At 33.9% G+C, this 21935-nt stretch overlaps 1 protein-coding gene across 1 annotated transcript; it reads right to left on the reverse strand.

Moving 5' to 3' along the window:
• Positions 1 to 13626: 13626 nt before the first annotated feature.
• On the reverse strand, positions 13627 to 15394 carry LOC143632443 (uncharacterized). Its single transcript, XM_077100965.1, has 3 exons — positions 15222 to 15394; positions 15035 to 15136; positions 13627 to 14295 (listed from the first exon to the last, which is right to left on the reverse strand). The coding sequence occupies exons 1-3, from the start codon at positions 15382 to 15384 to the stop codon at positions 13655 to 13657; spliced, it is 906 nt and encodes a 301-aa protein (XP_076957080.1). The 5' UTR covers positions 15385 to 15394; the 3' UTR covers positions 13627 to 13654.
• Positions 15395 to 21935: the final 6541 nt, after the last annotated feature.

A 21935-nucleotide genomic window follows, 5' to 3' on the forward strand; every position in this document is an offset into this window, starting at 1 on the left:
AACTCATTAAACTTTGAATTATTTAATGACTAACTTTGGAAGATGGTCAAGGTAAGCTAGCTTCCAAGCCACTACACTAGATGCGCATGTAGTCATACACTAAACACATATACACAAATGTATGTGTATGCATGTAAGGGAAGGTTATTAATAAAGGATGATTAACGTACAAAGCATACCAAGGCATCAGGAGGCAGCGCGTGCCCTTGGGGCAAGGGGTAAGTTCGTCCGCACAACAATATGCACGAATATTACATAATTTCATAACTTTATATGAAAATCACATAACCTATATTAATAATTATGGACATTCATAATTATATAACTTATATATATAATACAACATATTTTTAATTACGCAAACATAACATGCATGTTATGCACATAGCACATCAACTTAAATAAATAATTTTTAAAAGTATAGCACACAAATTAAATGTATCATTCTTCTCTCTTCAAATCTTTCTTGCGTAAAAAATAATAATAATGTGCCATCCTTTTATGATATAAATCATTTGAAATCTTTATTTATGAAATTTAGAATAATTTTAAATTTTGTTTATTAACTGTATAAATTTGTATCTTAAATATAAATAAACGAAACCCCTAAAAGCTCTCTGGTCGCTCCTCAACCCCTTTTAAGCCAGCGGATTTTTTCATTTGTAAATTAAGATCTATGATGCGTTTGACCCTTATTCATTGATATGAGCCTCACCAAACCTCGATAGCCTTTAAACAGGTTATAATATTTTATTAAAAAAATTAATCTAGTCAAATATTTGATATGCAAATCCTATTAAATAGGGTTTGGACATAATAAAAATTAATATCATATTTTTTTTAAAAAATATTTTTTATATTTAAAAAACAATATTATAGTAAAAAAAATAAGCGAGTTATGGGTCTCACCAACCTCTGATAACTTTTAAACGAGTTATAACATCTCGATTATTTATGAATCACTTTTATCATCAAACTCTAATTTAATTTCTCAATGTAGATTTAGTTACGTTTATTTTTTCTTTTAAGTTTAACTTAAATGAAAAGTTTCATAAAATAAAATCAAATAATAACAAATGAACATAAAAGAACATATACAAAAATTAAATAGATAATACATTCAATGTTTTATTCAAAAATGAACATAAATAATAACAAATGAACATAAAAGAACATATACAAAAATTAAATAGATAATACATTCAATGTTTTATTCAAAAATGAACATAACATAACATAAATGAATCAAAATAGGTTCAAACATATTATTAACTTCTTACACAATAAATGAACTAAAATCCAAAAAAATGAATTTACAATATTATAAACAAAAAATGTAAAACAATCTCTTACTATGTGAGATAAAACTAGTTTATTAAAATATAAAATATATATAACTTTTTCACAAACACACGTTTATTTTATTTTAAGATAAGGAAACTAGAAATATTAAATAGTCAATTAATAACTACATTAGGGCCTGCTTCATGTCCGGAGCAATTATGGCGATAGTTTTTAATGGAATGTTTGACCAAAATCACCAAACATTAAACTTAGCTTTGAAAACGGTCGACGGAGTTTTCGACGTTTTCCCACCATTTGAATGCGATCGTCATTTCTGATCCATAAATATATCTTATTTTGTGGATCCTACGTGTCGACGTGAGACAAAGATCTCAACTTTGTTTCAAAAAACCAATGAATTCTAATTGTGTTCTCTACAGTGCTTTAAAAACCGGTTTAAACCGGCTGGTTCAATCAGATTTCGGTGAGCAGTCCGGTATTTTATACCTGGTATATTCGAACGGATTTATGAAAAATCAAACCAACCGGTTTTCATAAAAAACCGGTTTATCAAAGCCTACCATATTTTTTATGTTCTGGCAAAATTTTTTGTATATGTTAGTTATTTCATGTAATTTTTGTATATTATGATTATAGGTAACTAAAACTTCATATTTATTATTGTTGGAAATGAAAGTACTAATACTCTTGTTGTAAAGAATGACGGTGAGAGTGAATTTCATCTTTTAAGTGATCGTGAACTCGATGGATGCAACACTCCGATGGCATAAATCTATTGTGCATCTTTATTTAAAATAACTTTGTTTGAAAATCAAGTGCTTTTGTATTATGATGTAATTTTTGTAATTTATGATTATAGGTAACTAAAACTTCATATTTATTATTGTTGGAAATGAAAGTACTAATACTCTTGTTGTAAAGAATGACGGTGAGAGTGAATTTCATCTTTTAAGCGATCGTGAACTCGATGGATGCAACACTCCGATGGCATAAATCTATTGTGCATCTTTATTTAAAATAACTTTGTTTGAAAATCAAGTGCTTTTGTATTGTTTTTTGAACATGAATTAACTTTTGAATAATATTTTATTATGGAATCATGTATTTTTGGGTTTTTTTTGAGTTAAAGTTGCATTTATATGAAATAATAACGTAAAATATACAACCTTGGTTGAACCTCCCAGTACAACCCGACAACCCGGTTCAACCGGTTATACCATTTTTTAGTCTAATCTGGTACGAATAAAATATTGGTTTTTTAAAATATTGGTTCTCCCCACCCCACCCCCACCCCCCGGCGATAAGTAGGGCAGGGGGGGGGGGAGAACCTGTCGCCTGGTGATGAATGAATATAATAATAAAATAATAAAGCAGTCGTTGGTAGCCCTTCATGTGTGAAAATCGCACCTGCAACACCATTACACCCATAAAATGAAAATCGTCCATTTGCTAGCATGACACCACGTGTCGAAATCGACTCCATCTTGTAACCCTCTACTACAAATAGCCTTATAAATTATAATTTGAAACTATGCATTGCTATTGAATTTCATTTGAAGTCTAATTTATTAAAATATAAAGTTTTACCGTTGAGATATGATTTTTTTTTATCTACGTGAGGGTGTAGATCTTACTTAAAACCGAGTCAACCAAATTTATATCGAACATATGTATCCTTGCTTTACGGATGCTTTTAAAACATTTTTTCTTTAATGTTGATGTGTTATTTATTATGAGGGTGCTTTTAAACTATTTTAGAAAGGTGCGTTTACGTAATTTTTTAGGGATATGTTATTGGTACACTCTTTAGTTATCCACACACCCTACATACGATCGTATAGAGGCTATACGATCGTATGGAACCCACTTGAAACCGGGGGGGGGGGGGGGGTGTAAGTCAAAGGGTGTGACTAACAATAGCCATCTTTTTATAACAATGCGTTAAAACATGTCTAAAACAATTACAATGATATGCATAATGTACAACGAGGTGTCCAAATTATCTAGGTTGGACGCTTGAACAACTTGTCGGTTACAACGATTTTTTAAACCATTACAACAACGCATCTAAAACACTTATAGTTATACAAATGTGCATACTCTCGCCTAAAATATGTGTGTTGTGTTCAGAGTAAATGGTACGTTCCGTATTAAAAGATCAATCGCAAGCAACCTGCATATATACATAAGAAAATATTTAGTTTCTACATGTTCTCGGACTTAGAGATGTTCAAAACGGTTACGGACTAGGAACCGGAACCGGTTCCTAACCGGTTCCAATATTCAAAACCACCTTTTAAACCGGTTCCAGGCTCGAACCGGTTAGGGAACCGAACCGGTTCTCCCACCCTCGGACCCCTAACCTATCTACCGGTTCTTACCGGTTCCTAACCCGGTTCCTGTACCGTAACCGGTCAAAAAACGGCCCAACGGTCAAAAAACGGCCAAAAAAACGGTTAGGAACCGGTTCCGGTTCCTACCCGCCCCCACTCAGAAATGCAAGAACCGGTCACGGATCATCGGGTTGAATCAGATAGGGTCCGGTTCCTACAAAAAACGGGTAGGAACAGGTTCGGTTCCACCGGTTCGGTTCCAGGAACCGGTTTTTTTGATCATCTCTACTCGGACTATACGTAATTTGTATCTTAACCTAAACAAAATTTATTTTTCTCCATAAACATTATCTAGTGCAAACTCAAGCTTAATATCTAGTGTATTATACAAGGCTAGGTAGGTGAATATGTGATTAAATACTATGGGGTTTGATACAATTCTCTTTTGACTAGTTTGATGATGGTGTGATTATGACTTATAATCTCTTGTGAACTTTTTTTTAGTGCGCCATTGACTTCTATGTATTTTTGGAATAGATATATAAATAGTACTATTTAATTGTGATATTTTTAGAGCACTAAAAAGATAATTTTAAATGCATACGAATCTTTTATATTTAGGTTATATTAAGACTGACCTGCATCATACCGAGACTGGACCGTACCCGTGAGAGCTATAATATCTAACACGTTGCCTAGACCGTGAGGGATGAATAGGTTGCATGGGTCCGTGGGCATGTGTGTGCTTGGGTTCATGGGTTTGACGGATTGAACCATATAAAATAAGATGCAATCAATTACATATGATCGGCTATGATTAAAATAAGTGTATATAAATTGACATGAATCAATTGTATATGACTAGTTACATGGTGAAATCATCGATTACATAGTGCCGATGAATAATAACCCTATTGATTTGTTACTTTAATGTAATAAACTTCTAATAAGAAACGTATTAACAAATGAAAATTTTAAGTCTATTTAAAAATAAAATTTCAAATCTATTTAAAAAACTTAGAAAAAAAAAAAAAGAAATTGAAATTAAACCCACCCCACTCAAAGCTTGGGGTGTTCAAAATCGGATATCTGGAGTTTCGGACATCCGAACTTCGGATATCCGAACTTCGGATATCCGAACCTTTCGAATAGCTGATTTCACTATCTGAATCCGTATCCGAAACTTCGGATATTCGAAGTTTGGGATATCTGAAAATCTGGAAAAAAAAATTGCTTCAAATGTTAAATAAAGCTTTGAAATTAAAGCTTGAAATTCATACAACTTGGTAAAATAACAAACAAATCTAAAGTGTATGTGTAGTTATCAAATGTGAGATAAAGCATTATAACAAATCTGGAACAAAATCTTTGAAAGTAAGAAACAGATTTGCCAAATAACAAACAAATCTTAAAACAAAAACTTTGAAATTAAAATTAAAGTTTGATAAGTGCACTGGCGTGCGAGAGATTGTAACCTCCGGCGTATCTATTCTGAACTGGCCGGAATTTCAGAGTTTGATAACCGACTAAACCTTGATATCCAGTGAGAAATTGATTCCGGAAGCGATCGATTGGAAACCGCTGGAGAGATTAAGGTTGTGCGATCATTGAATAGATCTTAAGTATTGGAGCCATGGTGGAGCAAAATAATGAGATTAGAAGTAGCAGACGGCTGTATATCATTTAGGTTTTAAAAATGGTATATAGATATATTAAATAGTTATAAAAGACTTAAATTTTCGGATAGTTCGGATATCCGAACTATCCGAAAATTTTCAAAATCACTATCCCGAAATTTCGGATATCCGAATTTTCGGATAATTCAGATTCGGATATTTCGGATACTGATTCAGATTTTTTTGAACACCCCTACAATCAAAGTGTTCTTCCATAAAAGGAGAACCAAAAACATCCCGCAGTCACAGTAATGCCTCGTTGGCCATTCACGAGTCACATATTCTGAATCCCCTTTTGAGAGAAATTGATCACTTCTGGTATAACTATAATTTTGTAAGGCTGTTCACTATGGAGGGCTTTAAAGCCCCTCGACGTCACTGCCACGTAAGAAATGGAGCTCCGAAGCCCTTGTCCATGACGTTCCGCTATGGTTTAAAGCTCATTTACCACAACAATATATATGTATATGTATACGTGTGTATAAGAGAGAGAAGCATGATAGCTCACCAAAACCCTTTACCACCAGTCTTCATAACCACCCAACCCATAATGTCCTCTATGGTGTTTGGCAGGGGTGTTCTTCGGGTTATTTTATTCGGGTTTCGGATTGTTCGGGTTTGAGCTCAAAACAAATTGACCCAAAACCGACCCAAATAAGTTCGGTTTGTTCGGGTTGAATGGGTCGGGTTAATTCGGGTTTAACAAATTAAAAAAATATATCCACCTTTGACAATATCATAAATTAAAAAATCGTATTCCAAGTCATTATAAAACCATAATATACAACCATATTCAACAATAGCATATATTATTTAGCAAAACATGAAATTTATCATAAAAGCATGTATTAGATCGGATGAAGGAGTGTCGTAGCCTGCGGATCAATACTTGTGTAGATTGAAAAAACATGCTCAATACATATCGGTTTAAATAGTATACTATTTAAGTTTTTGAACTGAATATACATTCTCAACATGTTTTATAGTAATTAATGCATTGGGATGTGATAAATCCAAAATTAATCGGAGTCTTGAGAACAATCGAACAAGAATACATAGATCACTGTGTTACTTCACCGCAAAATTACCCTATAAAAATAAGGGATACATGCATCGATGTATTATACTTCGGGTTATTCGGGTCAATCCAAATTTGGGTATTTCAACCCAAATACCAACCCGAATATTTTGTCTTGGATTCGGGTTAGAAGCTTAATCGGTTCGGGTGAATTCAATTCGGGTTATTCGGGTCTCGGGTCGCTTCGATTTGGGTTCGTTATTCGAATACGGTTAAAAAACACACCCCTAGTGATTGGGGCTTAAAAACCACCCTTACCGCCCACTTTAAAACCCATAATGGACGGCCTAAGTGCATAACTAATTTTTTTTAACTTTTAAATAAAGGAACAATGGACCCATGAGTACAACTAGTCAACTAGCCCAAGCGAGCTTTGTCAAATAGACTTTTCTTTCGTTTAAAAATTCAAATTCCGGTACAACATAAATCGATAACATTTTAATAAAATTCGTTCAGTTTTTCTAACTATTATCAACCTATTCTAATAAAGTAAAATAATTGTGGACACTTGTCATCTTTTGGTTAATTCTCATAATTTTTTCCCTCTAAAACTAATATCTTGACCCTAATATATGTAATAGATTAATAATTATTTACTTTCCTTTTATACTCTACTTATATTATATCTATACATTTTTATAAAAATAAATATTAACATTTTATTTTGCTATATATTCCAATATATTTGATGAAATCTAAAAATCAACAACAAACCATGTTTATCAAAAATTGAAAAGAATATAATTTCAAATGTTATCATTAACATATTTTACTATGTATATTGTAGAATATTGTAAAGAAAAATAAAATGCTTTTATTTTATAAAGTAATTTTTTTAATCATTAAATTATAAATATATATGCTTAAATGTTGATCCATTTTTTTAAAATCAATCAATTTATCTACTACTACTACCACTATACTTATTATTATTGGAAATTGTCATATAAATTTATAAATTATAAATCTATGCTTTAAATCTATCCATTTATTTTTCAGTTAATTTAGTAAATTATATATGTGTTAAAATGTAAGGATAATATATACCAATCACTTTAGACATAACAAAGTTAATCATATTTAATTTTTTAGTTTTTTTTTATTAAGGATTGTTCGGGTTTTTTGTGGAACTTAAATTTGATTTTTATGGGTCAAAAGTTGGTAACTAGATTGTTTGGTACAGGTTAACTACATTTATATCAAAATTTGTTACGGGTTAAAAATAGGAAATCTGAGTATTTTTAAAAGTTTGAGAATGCAAATAGGTTTATCATCAAATTTGTTACGGGTTTAAAGTGTTGACTTGAAAATGTCAAACGGATGAAAGTTAGAATTCTAAATATGATTCGGGTTTCAATATTATTTTCAATGGCATTTTTGGAAATAATTAAAAGGTTCGAGATTTGACAAATTGACTATTCTTCTTTTTCCCTCGACTATTAAAATTTAAGAAAAGATTGCGAACACTTTTGACAATGCCACTCCCAAGGCTATTAATGCTTTTAACTTTTATTGTGTAAGCACTAACTTTTTCATCAATGGTGATCAGAACGTTGTATGGGAAGCATGTTATGCAAAACTATGCTCAAATGAAGCAAAATATTCACAAAATTATTTGTGTAAGCATTAACTTTTTTTCAATGGTGATCAGAACGTTGTATGGGAAGCATGTTATGCAAAACTATGCTCAAATGAAGCAAAATATTCACAAAATTGATTGGGTTAACATGTTATTTTTATGTTGTCATTATGACAAAGTCGAGATGCTTTTTAAACTTATCATAATTTTTTTCATGGTGTATCTCAGAAAAACACAGTTTTTAAAGAACATCTGTCGTTACAATTTATTGTTTTCCTTTCCTTCGATGGGTGGTAAATTGATAAATATATATCAATAAAGGTAATACTTATTTTGTATTTAGGCTGAGTGGTTAGAATTACTATTGTATGGGAAGTCTTATTCTAGAAATTGGTTAATAACCAAAATTCTTTCAATTATATATATATATATATATATATAAATTATGACACTAAGAATGAAATTTTCAATAGAAAAGACGTTCTCGGGTACGTTTCTACACGTGCATTTTTTTTATTAAGTTCATTAAAAAAATCATTTTGTGATATAAATAAAATTAATTTATGTATACATACTATAGATACAAGCATATATGTAATACATTTTTTCATATACGATATGTAATTATTTGTTTTATCTTGTAATTTTATAATTTGGATCATCTCGTGTGTGACACGGGTTCAAAAGCTAGTATTTTAATAAATTTAAAAGAAAACCTTTTTAGTGTTCAAAAGGTGATGAAATCAATACCCTTAGAAGTCTTAAAACTGAGATAACGTTTGATTGGGTAGGTACACTTCTCTTTTTGAGTTTTGACTAATATGATGATGGGAGTTGTTACAAATCTTCTTTGGCCTTCCAGAAACTGTGAAGTACCTTTCACTTGTATCAAGTATCCAGCAACCCCTAAAATTATACATTGCAATATATATACAAAATGTCTATTTATCATTTAAACTGTAAAACCTTTCATTTTTTAAAAAACTTTTAAGTTTGTTTATGACATAAAACAAACTTGAACTGTACTTTTCGTGTTAAAACGTGTTGTTTTAAAAATTCATAACATGATAAACATTAGAGATGATTGCTGTTAAGAGGATATTTCAGAAAACCTAGCTTGAAAGGGAAAAATAATATGTTTACAAGCGAACTTTAAGATAGATTGTTCTAGAATCACTTATAGTTTGCTGGGTCACCCAAACACTATTATCCTCAACCAACTTTCTCAAAACAAACAAGTAGGGCTATCTCATAAATTATTAAAAAATCACCCTTCAATTATAAGGCCACAAAATGTGAAATATTTACCCCTCTCATTTCAAATTAAAGTTTCATATTTCAAATTAAAGTCCTTGGACATATCAACTACCAACTTAACCAAGTAGATGCATTAACGTGACACTTCCTTAAGTTGACTCATAACTATAAAGTAAGAATACAAAAAAAGGTGAGCATGACCACAAATAATAAGCAATAAAAGGCAACCAAATGTGAAAGAATCCTAAATTACTCTGTTTTGAAATGTGAGAATCAGAACAACAAAAATAAAGAAAATGTGGTCACGGCTACAACACAAATCTTTTACCATCGAACACTCACATTACAATTGAAAATAATCAAAGTAAATACAATATCTATACTTACATATATAGTTTTTAGACTTTTAGATTTGTCCAAAGCCCTAGCTTATTTTGATATAAAGATGGGCCGGCCCAGATCCCCTGTACGCCATGCATTAAAGATATTCAATAGTCATGTACTGTAGAGTTGCGCAAAAAAACCCGAACCTGGACCCGGACCCGAAAATAAAAACCCGGAACCGGTTTTTTTTAAACTCGGGTTTTTTATACCCGAACCCGACCCTACCCGTAGGGTACGGATAGGGTATGACTTTCAATGCTGAAACCCGAATCCGATATAAACCCGAAACCCGGTTCTAGTTATACCCAAAACCCGGGTTTTTTGCATACCCAAACTGGATTTTTTTGCATACCTAATATTAGTGTTTGTGCACATGTGTCCGTGTGACACTTGACAATGGTTGTGTGGCTACCCACAGATCTATAGCCGTTCTTCAACGGATCTTTTTTGAAGCACATATTTGATATAAATATTTTGTTTAGAGCAATGTATTTTGATATATCAAACATCAATTTAAAACACATAAAATATATGTTTTTTTTATATCATTGTTTAGTTATTTACATATGTTTGAATGAACTTTGAAGTTTGTATGCAAAAAAATGGAGTTATAATAAAAAAACAAAGTAGGCCCGTTAACAGAAGAATGCTGCAGAAAATTGGTTTTTTTAATACCTAGAAATAGGGTATTCAAATACCCGGAAAATGGGTTTTTTCAATACCCGAAAATAGGGTATTCGAATACCCAGGTATTGAAAAACCGGTTCAATACCTGACCCGGACCCGATACATATGGTATGGTTTTTCATGCCAATACCTGGACCCGAACCCGACCCGGTTATTACTAATACCCGATTTTCCAATACCCGGTCATACCCGTACCCGGTTTTTTTAATACCCGATTTGTGTACCTATAATGTAGTGCACTGTGCACAAAAGTGTTTTGTTATTCTGGTAGATGTTAACATAGAAACTGGCATGTCTCCATAAACAATTTTTAAATAGGAAAAACTGAAATAGGCTTGGTTTTGAGGGGGTGACTAAACCAAACAATAAAAAAAATAGTAGTAATAACCTGATATGCACTTCTCATCAAATATAATTTTTCCAAGTTTTCTTTTCCTGATTTCTTTGGTTTAAGAAATAGAAAAAAAGAAACAAAATGTTCTATAACTTTTTTTTTTACCATTTGCAAAAGTCAATAGTAAACCATATTTGTTCCGATGATTTAACATTTTAGATATAAATGTACTCGGTTTATAACTCTTATAAACGTTGACGGGCACAAACCAAGCACAAACAACATCTTATCTCATTAGTTAGTATGGTATTGAAGGAATCTGCGAGTTTAACAATAGCAGTCCACATTTAAAAACTTGTATGAATGTTATTAAACAAGACTAGTATTTTTTTTTAAATACTATAACTCTTATAATCAAATTCGCCCCACACACACACTCGCTTAATTAACATTATTTATATAAAGTTTAAAAAAAAAACCTATACAAAAGGCGTTTCTAGTCAACTATGGGGTGTTTGGGATTCCTTATTTTACCTTCTTATAATTTTTCAATAAACTAATAAGTTATAAAAGTGTAACTTATTAACTTTTCCATATCACACCAAAAGCAATCCCAAAAAACTTACTACTTTTCAAAAAGTTAATAAGTTATAAGTTGGGTGAAAATAAGCAATTCCAAACACCCCCTAACCCGACTAACACAAAGTATTACCCAACCTGTATATGACGGAATACGGATCACTGATTTTGTTGTCAAGGGTCCCAAACTCCAATTGTCAGATAAAAGATGTGGTTATAACATGTATATATGTTAATAAACAAGATTTATAATTTTTGAAATAGGATAAAACTTTATGATCATATTTAAGACGATTTAACATTATTCATACAAAATAGAAAAGTTGTAATAAAAAATAAATAGGTCCTTTCCCATCAACGTACTCCCACTAGTAAAAATGTAACAAAAAAAAAATCATGTATAACTGAATAATGGGGGAGAGGATTACCCAAACATTTCAAGCCCTAGCGCCGACTCAACTCTTTTGAAGGCCTAAAACGAAACGAGAATTTGAGGCCTTTTTCGAATTTTATTGTTAAAAGGAAAACAACTAACCACTAAGGCTGAGGGGTGTGGGGGGCTCTAATGGGGGCTTCAGTGGGGGCTCCAACCAATAATATTATGACGTGTGGCAGAGAGAGAAACTGGATAAGGGGGGTGTTGGAGCCCCCGTTGGAGCCCCTGGCCCTGGTATGGGGGGCTTTAATGGGGTATAATTATATAGGAAAAATATTTTTTTTTGGGTTTAGTCGGCTCCCAACGGTCAAAAAACCATCAAATCCCGTGCTTTTCTCTCTCTTCTCCCGCTAACCAGCTTGCGCCTGCATGTTTTTCCGCGCTAGCGCCCCGTTAGCGCCCCGGTGGTGTGGTGTTAGCGCCTGGGGGCGCGAGCGGAGGGGCTCTAGCGCCCCCGTTGAAGCCCCACACCCCTCAGCCTAATATGTTTGTCTTTTCATATAACTTAATGGTCATTTTCATCATTTAGTATGTTTTTTTGCCTAACTTTAAGTCGTAACTGAAAGCCTTATTCAAATGGGGGCCTAAAACCTTAGCTTGAGTTTACCCCTTAAAGATGGTCATGTCAAGCCCATTAACGCTTTAGCGGCTTCAAGGCACGGTTTGCCGACTTCATAGTTTCTTGGTTTAGCATGTGCACACGTCCATAGAACGGCAGGTTAATCCGTTAAAATGAAAGAAATGCGAAAGATTGATTGAATGACATCAAGCCCACACCTTAAATAGAGTATCAATAAGCCCAACATCATGAAAATCTACGTAGTTACTTAACTGGTCATATTTTCACAAGACAAAAGTTAATGTTTTACATAAGGGTGTACAAAAGTCAAGCTGTCCATGAGTTACTCATGACCGAATCGCCAAAAGCTTGAATCAGGACGCTTAACCGAGCTCATGAGTCATGCCTAGAAAAACATGTTTATAAACGAGCCGAGGCTTCACTTATCGAGCTCGATCTAGCTCGCAAACCTAAACAAGTCTGCTGATTATATAACCTTTTTTTGATATGCTAAGTATATATATTTATACAGTATTTATTATTGCAGATAAAAATAACTAAATATTTAAAAAACTTTGACCTTCTTAAATATTTTAGAACATGATTACAAACTTTCTCAACATTTAAATTTTGTTAGTTTTTTTTGTTTAGATTTGACGACTTTCTTGTATGTTAGGCCACCGCACTCGCTAATTTGGAGAGCATCGTTGCCTCACTCTGACCCGACTATGTTGTCTTAACCAGGCTCACACTGGCTTCAGAGTTTGGCATACCGCCGGTTGCCACTTAACATTGTGTCACCACAAGAGCAAAATTTTCTGACTTAACAGACAGTGAGACTAAAACCCAGGTGAGTTCGGGATTCGAACTGACAACCTCGCAAGGCTAGCTCAAATCTTTCGTTGCCAATATCCATCCAAAGTGCCACTAGTGAGGATAGAGCATGAGTTTTTCAATTAAAAAACACAAGCTTTCTACCACTAGGCCACAATTGGATTTTAAGGTTTGTTAGTTAAAACTAGTCAACCTATTAACAATTAACCACCTCTTATAATAAAAAATGATCATCACATCAAAAATATACTATAGCCGTGTTTATAATTGCTTATTTTCACCAACTTATAACTTATGAACTTTTTGAAAAGGAATATGTTGTTTGATATTGCTTTTGATATGATAGAAAAGTTAATAAGTTAGACTTTTATAAATTATTAACTTATTAAAAAATTATAAAGAGTTTTCGTAAGGAATCCCAAACACTTAACTATTCATACTCAGCTCATTTTTGTAGCTTCTAAAGATACATGTACTATAGTCATCCATGGTTTTAATTTTTAACCTACATATTCACACACACACTCATAAATAAAAAAAAAAACCAAAAAATTGGAGCTTTCAGCATCCATGAGAAAAAAAAACAATAAATAAAAAAAAAAAAAAAAAAACCCTAGAAAATATTGGCAACTTGAGAATCCAATCTATGCTGCAACTCCTTGACTCTCACTGAAAGCTCAGATTTCTGCTCCTTATAATTCTGAAGCAAATAATCTTTCCCTTTTATCAAATCCTTCAACTCCCCTATTTCCTTTCTCAACATCTCAACTTTATCAACTTCATTCCCTCCTATCCCTGTATCCAAACACTCCAAATCTTGAAACCCTTTTGCATTCCCGGTCGCCTTTTTCAGCCTCTGAATCTCCCTCTCCGAATCAAAAAGATCCCGGTTTGCAGCTTCCAGAAGCGACTGCAAGTGGTCTGCACGCGTGCATTGTGAAGTTAAACTACTTTGCAGCTCGGCTATTTGATCTTGCATTTCAAGAATCATGTCATCGCGTTTTTTTAACTGTTGTCTTAGTTTTTGAATTACTTCACGTTTCGTGAAAATGTCGGAACTGGATTCGGATATGCATGGGGAATCGAGCCGTTGCGGTGGGTCGAGTCGGTCGGATGAGGTTGACCATATTTGGCTGCTTTGTTTGGTGTATATGGGTGCTGAAACTGAAACGGTGGTTAAAGAGAGTGATGGTTCGGGCTCTGTGTGTAGCCGACCACTGTATTGTGCTTTAATCTCGGTGTCACCTTCGTTTCCTGTTTAAAAAATAACAAATATTCACCCACCGTTTTTATCATAAAATTTGTATATGTACAAAATAATATTAACATTAGAACGTAGAAAACAATACCAATCTACCAAAAATGAGAACGTAGGAAAAAATACGAACTACAATACCAATCTAGATGAGCAATGTTTTATAATAACAAAGAAAAAAAAATTAATAACAACAACGAAGAATCAAAATCAGCAACAAAATAAAAACAGCAAATACTTATAACAACAAATAAAAAAACCTAATAATAACAACAAAATGTAAATCAACAAATACCACTTATAGCGTCTCACATATAATCGGAAATCAGCAAATACGAACAAAAAATAACAGCAAACACTTATAAAAACAAACCTAATAATAACAACATATTGGTTCTCATAAAAAAATGGAGGAGCATCTCGGCTCGTTTACACCCCTATGGATACATCTAGGGCGGTTGTTTACGTCATCATACATGATATCTATAAGTAAAACAAATGACCTAATTACCCCTTCTTTTAACCCCCTTTCACAAATTTCCTTAAAAAATCACAAAAAGATCCTTTTGGTCATTTTATTTATCAATTCCATACATAACATTTGTCAAACACAAACATCTTATTGCATCATTATTACAATTTCAAACAATATATGTTAAAGCCCATTTCTTGCAGCTGATATGACTACCTATAAAATACAAAAGCAGACCCTTTATAAGAACCTACATAATTTCATACCTGAAATGCAATTATAGCAACGATCATCCTGTTCAAAACTATACAAATTTGAATGCAAACGACAATGTCCTGGCCTCTTTCTGGCTGTGTGTTTCCCATTCTCTGCATTATAATTCATAAACAACTTGAAAAACTGATATATTACAAAGCAAAGACCCAAATGAAGCAACTTGACAGCTTATAATACCTTTTAAACCATTGGTAGTATTTTTTGGCTGCTTTGAGTCAAAAGCCTGTTTGAGCCTATACCCAAGACGAACGGATAGTGTACTCAATAACGCACCACCGGCTATAAGAATCCAGTTTGGGCCTTGTCCCTGAAACTTTTTCCCCTTTTGAGGGCTCAGCATCTCATTGATATTTGGTGTCATTTACCGATGTGATTCATCAGATGGAACCTATATTACTGTTGCATCATAATGTCAGTACTATCCACATTACAAGCATTAAGCTTGTTATGCCAATTGTTAAGTGTGCCAACAAAATAACTAATGAAATAGAGAGATGCTAAAAATGGCCATATAGATCGTATGATGTGTTAGACCGACACGAAAATAACTGATGTGATGTGCAAACCAATGACAGTCATACTATGCGGAAAATATCGAATATTGGTCAAGGACCGACATTTGAGATATCGGTAATTTTAATATAATAATGCAGAATAATTTATATATATATATAGCAATTTAACACGAGTATACTCTCCTTCCTAGTACCATTGACAAATGAACCTTTTGCAACTTACAAAACATGAACAATTGTAGCATTAAACAGTAAAAATTGATATTATGATGACATCAGATGATATACATAAGGCAGCACCCATTAGATATGAGTTTTATAAGGTAAAGTAAATGATACAAGGAACGAACAGAAGTAGCAAATTGTTATGGCTGAAAGTAAAGTTATTTCCAGCTCCTAATCCGGAGTTGAAAGAAAAAAAACAAATAGTTGTGGAAGTGAGTGTTGACCAAGAGTCCATATTTATATTTATAGAAATAGAAAGGCACCTGCCGATAATTATACTGCCGCCGGAAGACCGGAGGCGGCGGAATAAGGAACCCTACTTATTAGCATAACCGTCGGATTGCTTCTGCGGCTCTTGTTTGTCTCGGCTTCCCTCCCTTCATATTATGTTGAAGGTCATGGGTTGGAGCCATAAATGAGCAAATTCCGCCCCGGTATCAATTTGGGGCATCAAATTTTTGAGTTTCGGGGTAGATACGGTAGGATACTGGTATTTCTCGAATTTTTACCTTCAATACCAGTATCGTCATGTACCGTACCAGTACCGAACCAAATATTTCGGTACCTGGCACCGGTACCAAGAATTTATGATTTTTGTGACCGGGATTTCCGGTACCAGTACTAGTACGGTACCGATCTCATCCCTAATTTAAGCCATAGAGTTTAGTCATTATAAAGAAAACTAATTAACGGGTTGGTTCATAACAACTAAACCTTTGCGCTCTATAGGGTTTGAACTCCGGGTTAACACCTTACCACCCCGATCAAAGTGAAAATGATAAGGATTTGATGTTGGAAATTATATGTATGCTTAAATCTCTCAAAGCACTTTTTTAGGGAGGTTGGGGTGGACTGTGTTGGATATGTAATCTCGGACTCTAAGTCATAAGTTGGTTAATTTGAGGGGCCAATAGTGACAAGTCGGTCATAGTCGTTTATGTTCATAATTGTTTTGTATTTATAACTAGGATAGAGCCCGTGTAATACACGGTTGGTTAAAAATAACACAAAATGAAATGTTATGAATCTATAACAATTAAGAAAAAGAAAAGGCTGACATCAATTCATTCTAGTTAAGTTGGTAAGCAACAAATATTTTAAAAAGCAAGGTAGTGAGTTCGATTTCCACCAACAACATATTTTTATTTTATCATTCATGAAGAAGAAATTGTAAAAATAGAAACTTGTACACTTGGCAGTCTATGTGGAGAGTCTAATTGAATGGCATGTGGATCCATTGTCTTGATTTAATAATATAGATAGATAGATAATGTCTTGGCTAGCAAGTTTTGTTAATTTATATGAACCACGTCATGGTTAGGCATTAGAGAACTTGTGAGATGCAACCTAGTTAGGGTTCATATGGAGAAACACAAGTATTTTGAGTTATATTTCCTCTATATAATATGAGGGTTATTCAATATTAATTATTGCGTGTTTACGTTTTGGTGAGTTATATCAATTCGTCCTTGATGCTGTAGGCTAAGCCGTTAACACTAGTAATTTAGTACATAGTGTATACTCTCATACCATTAACAAATTGACCTTTGCCAACTTGCAAAACACTAACAATCGTAGCAAGTACGAACTGATTAAGACTTAAAGCACTAACGTTGAACACTAAAAATTAATCAGGAGTATCAGTTAAATATAGATCAATATCACCGATATTATCGGTACCGAACCAATATTTTACCAAGGATATAACGGTTATATATTGACGAATCAACTACACAGGCTGCGGGTAGTTGACTCGGGTTGGTTCAACTCCGAGTGATAACTAATTATTGGGTTGGTTCAACCTTGAGTACTTTTTTAACTACACAGGCTGCGGGTAGTTGACTTGGCTTGTTGCTTGTGTGAGTGTCATTGAAAAAACAAACAGGTAGTTGAAGAGGTAGGTCCCAGCAGAGCCCAGTTGGACCCGCAAGACTCACCTTGAAGAGAGACGTCTGCGCAGAAACCAACTGGATCCGCAGGACCCACCATGCTCAGAGACGTGACGTCCTTACGCGCAGTACGCAAGCTGTTCCCGCAGGAAATGCCTCCCAATGGTGAAGTACTCCGCCTGTTCCCGCAGCTGCGGATACAAGCCATCAGGGAAGGCCACCCGCGCAGCAAGGCTACACGCACAAGGCACTTAGCTCTCAATAATTCAGTTGTCACCTGAAGGAATGAGCAAAGCCGGGAGCAATCCCGCACAAAGGCGGGAGGGGGAATACTCCCGCCCAAATAAGCCAGTCCGTACGATACGGGAAGATCTTCTGTACTGTACCTGACGAGGTATGGGCAAAAGATCTGACCAAAGATACGACAGCTTATTGACAACAGTATGGCGAGCAGCATGCTCTTGTACTGTATGTCACTATTAGCCGCTGCCTACTCACCAACTCCTGTCATACCACGTGCATAGCCGGCAGTTGGTGGAAAAGGAATAGTACACAGCAGGCCTGGTCACTGTCAGCCGCTGCCTACCCACCAACTACCAGCATGGCACGTGCGTAGGCCACAGTTGGTAGAACAGGAATACTATTCAGCCGGCTACACCTTATTGGAAACCTACCTTCGGCTATAAATACCCCAAATGGTATGATCATCTTATCTTATCATCTTATCATATACTATCTCGTATTACATATTATACCTGATATCTGCTCTAGCAATCTCTTAATATACATTTATATTCAAGAGCAATCTAGTCTGATTCTCACGCCGGAGGGTGGTCACAAGGAGGAACCCCCCCCCCCTTCTCAGTGACGAGCTCACGGTGTCTGTTTTGCAGGTTATCAGAAGAACCATCTTGCCGGGTCTAACCCCTCGTGGGAAACATCTATCCAACCCCAGGTTACCCGTAATCTGCCCGGGGTCAATTAGTGTTTCTTCAGTAGTCCATAACAACAAGGTGTTTTGATGGGTTCTATTTTAAAATTGGAGAGAAGGGTGGTCGGTGGTACAGGGTGCCGATGGTGTTAGTTGCGACGATTGTTTTAGTTGGTCATTACTGGGCCAGGCTCATATTTTTCTTTTTTTTCGAAAGCGTATGTCGTGGTAACAATGGTGTCTTTCACAAAGGGTCATAACACTTATACTTGTCATACCCTACTGCCCAACCGCCCAAGATTGAATCTCCGTCAAGGTGACGCTGGCCATATTTCAAAGCGTACACATGAGTTGAAATTCAAACTTAGGACCCTCCTAGAATAAAATTATAAGGAAAACCTCCTGATCACCCCACCAAAGATGTGATAGTTGGCTTGTATCTCCAAGACCCAAGACGTAAGAACTGCTGGTTTGCAAACTAGAAAGCATAACTTGTTGAGAGTATGTTATTTTTTTATATCAAATTAATTGCTATAAAATACTATATGTTAGATTATGATATGAGTAAAATGCATGAACATATAATGAATACGAAGATAAAATTAGAGTTTATTACTTATAAACATATAATTATAATTACTATAGCAGTCATTATATTTTTATACAATCAAATCATCTCATAATTTCACGTATATGCAAATATGAAATAGATCTCACACAACATAATTATGCATATTAAAATGAAACTATTCATATATCTTTTCGCTACGGTTAAATTAATAATTATGCTTTTGCAATAAATCAACCATTGTAAGTCAATAATCCACCAAAAAGTTGGTTACAAAATAAAACAATTTTGAGCAAACAACACTACCAAGACTTCTGAAGCAAAAAAGGACCAATACTTTCTGAAATCTAATTACTTAATTCACCAAAAAAGGAAACAAGGACATGTTCCCCTAAAATTGTCACTACTCCATAGTCTCCGTTTATATCACACATTCATCAAAATCAATTTAATTTCATCACCCTCCCCACATATTTTATTTTATTTTATATGTAAAAGACAAATTCTACTACGACCATGACCATTAACAGAAAATATACCGAGTTTATAATAAGTGTCATAAACGCGTTTTGAACCTATTGACTATGGATGAAAAGAAAGTTTTACATCTAAATGTGATTAAGTCATTAACAGTAATCCTAAAAACATATTGAATTAACGGGAATATAAAAGTACATAAAGAAAAAGTAAAAAGCAAGCAAAATCTACTTGTAAACATACTCTTCTTGAAACTTCAATTGGCCCAAGAAAAGGACAATCTAGGGACCACTTTAGCCATTAAAACTTTCCTAATTAAAATTCTTCTAAAACAATATTGAATATCCTACCTTGGTATATGTCCAAAGGCTGTAAAAACCTTCTCCACGAACAACTTCATGTGGCATGTGCAGCCAATACCTGTCACAACCACACATTTAACATGCTCAAAACCAAATTTTGTAACTAATATCGGATTATTGTAAGCCAATATCACGGTTAAAACTTTTTTATGCAACATTCTTAATGGCATATAGGTTAGAAAGGAATAACTTATAGGGGTGTTGGTATTTTTTTTCAAACTAAAACTGGACTCGGGCTCAATTCATTTATTATTTAATAAATATCTTATTACTTTATTTATATACATATATAATTATTTTTTTATATATTTAAAACATTTTATCATCATTATACAAGAAATTAATTACATGGATGGTTTTTGTGGTTTACCCATATTGTAAGTTTTGTCCCTAACTCTACAAAAGTTGCATTGGTGGTCCTTACTGTTTGATAAACGTAACGCAGATAGATGCATCATGCATGTCCAAAATCTTTTTCTAACGACATATATCAAACAAATGCCCTTGTTACTTTGCTAAAAATTACAAATCTGTGACACACTTTACATATGAAACTAGCACAACCGCCACAAACCCACAAAACAAATTTGTTTGCCTACTATACCTATACCTATACCTATACCTATACCTAGGATATATATTTGAATTACTCTGAAACCTCCAATTCTTGATATTCCAGCAACTTGTGAGGAGGGTAATACTGAAAGCTTGATACATTGTCCGCGCTTACATACACAACTTTAAAGATGTCATACTTAACGAAAACCGAAGCCTCAACAACCCCGTTTTGAAGCGCTTTGCGATGATCGTTTTGAAGTAGAAACGAGTAAAACGATTGTAGATTTTTCCACACAAAGAAATTGATCATTATAGGCCGGGTTTCACACTTTAAGCAAACACCAGCAATGGCGCTATCCATATTAATAAAATAGGATTGAAACATGGAAAAACATGTGTAAGCAAACTCCTGCTCCTTCATTTTCGTGTTAGACAAAAGACGGGTGACACTAAAACAGACAGTATCACCTGTTGAAAACTTTGCCGCTGGAGAACCGTCCCTTGCCTTGCCACCATACGTGATCATGAAGTTATGGTCAATCAAAATGGCCATGGTCTTTAGGTTCGTCAATGCTGAAAACTATTTATGAGAAAACAAAGATTGATGAGAACTTGAAATATACAGCAAGCACATAGAAGGATATCAAACTTGTAGATTGTTATCAACAAATAGTAGTGTTTTTACATATATGATATCCTCCAAGACCCTACTAATAGCAATTTATTGTAATTAATGAGATTTTTACGAGGTATGATTGATTGATTGAATGTTTTTAGATGAAATTAATCCACTATTTTATGATTTTATACAACCCAACGTATAATAACAATTCGATATATATGTCATGGAATCGCATAAAAGAAAAAACCTGAATCGCATAGTGGTAAGATAAAGCTCAAATCACATAAAAAGGGAACGTCGAAAGAAATCAGTGTATAAGTGACAAACTAAAGCTAAAATCACATTAAGGTGAAGTTGCGTGAGAGTATTAGATCAATGTAGCAGTTGTACCACCATAAGCTGAAATCAAGTAAAAAGACATGACAATAGGGAACAGGTAAGTTATCAAAATTTATTACCTATTACAGTTATTGTTTCTTTCAATTTATCACGTATCCTCCTTAAGTTTTATTAACTATAGTTTAAAAATTAAATATTATGATAGTTATAAACGTTATGTTATTATCATTAACTAGTTAGCTTTATAATTATTCATTTCATTGTAATATCTTTAAATAAAAGAAATTGGTTTCATTTATTCAATACACGTAAAATATTTTTCATGACCAGTACCGTTTTCCATTTCTTTTGAATTCTTCCAATGTGTAAGGTAAAAGTAGAATTTGGTAAACCTATAGTATGACG

Source organism: Bidens hawaiensis, unplaced genomic scaffold, assembly GCF_021521415.1.
Source record: "Bidens hawaiensis isolate Kalapana, Puna unplaced genomic scaffold, B.hawaiensis_p1.1 tig00006390_1, whole genome shotgun sequence".
In the NCBI taxonomy this organism is placed as follows: domain Eukaryota; kingdom Viridiplantae; phylum Streptophyta; class Magnoliopsida; order Asterales; family Asteraceae; genus Bidens; species Bidens hawaiensis.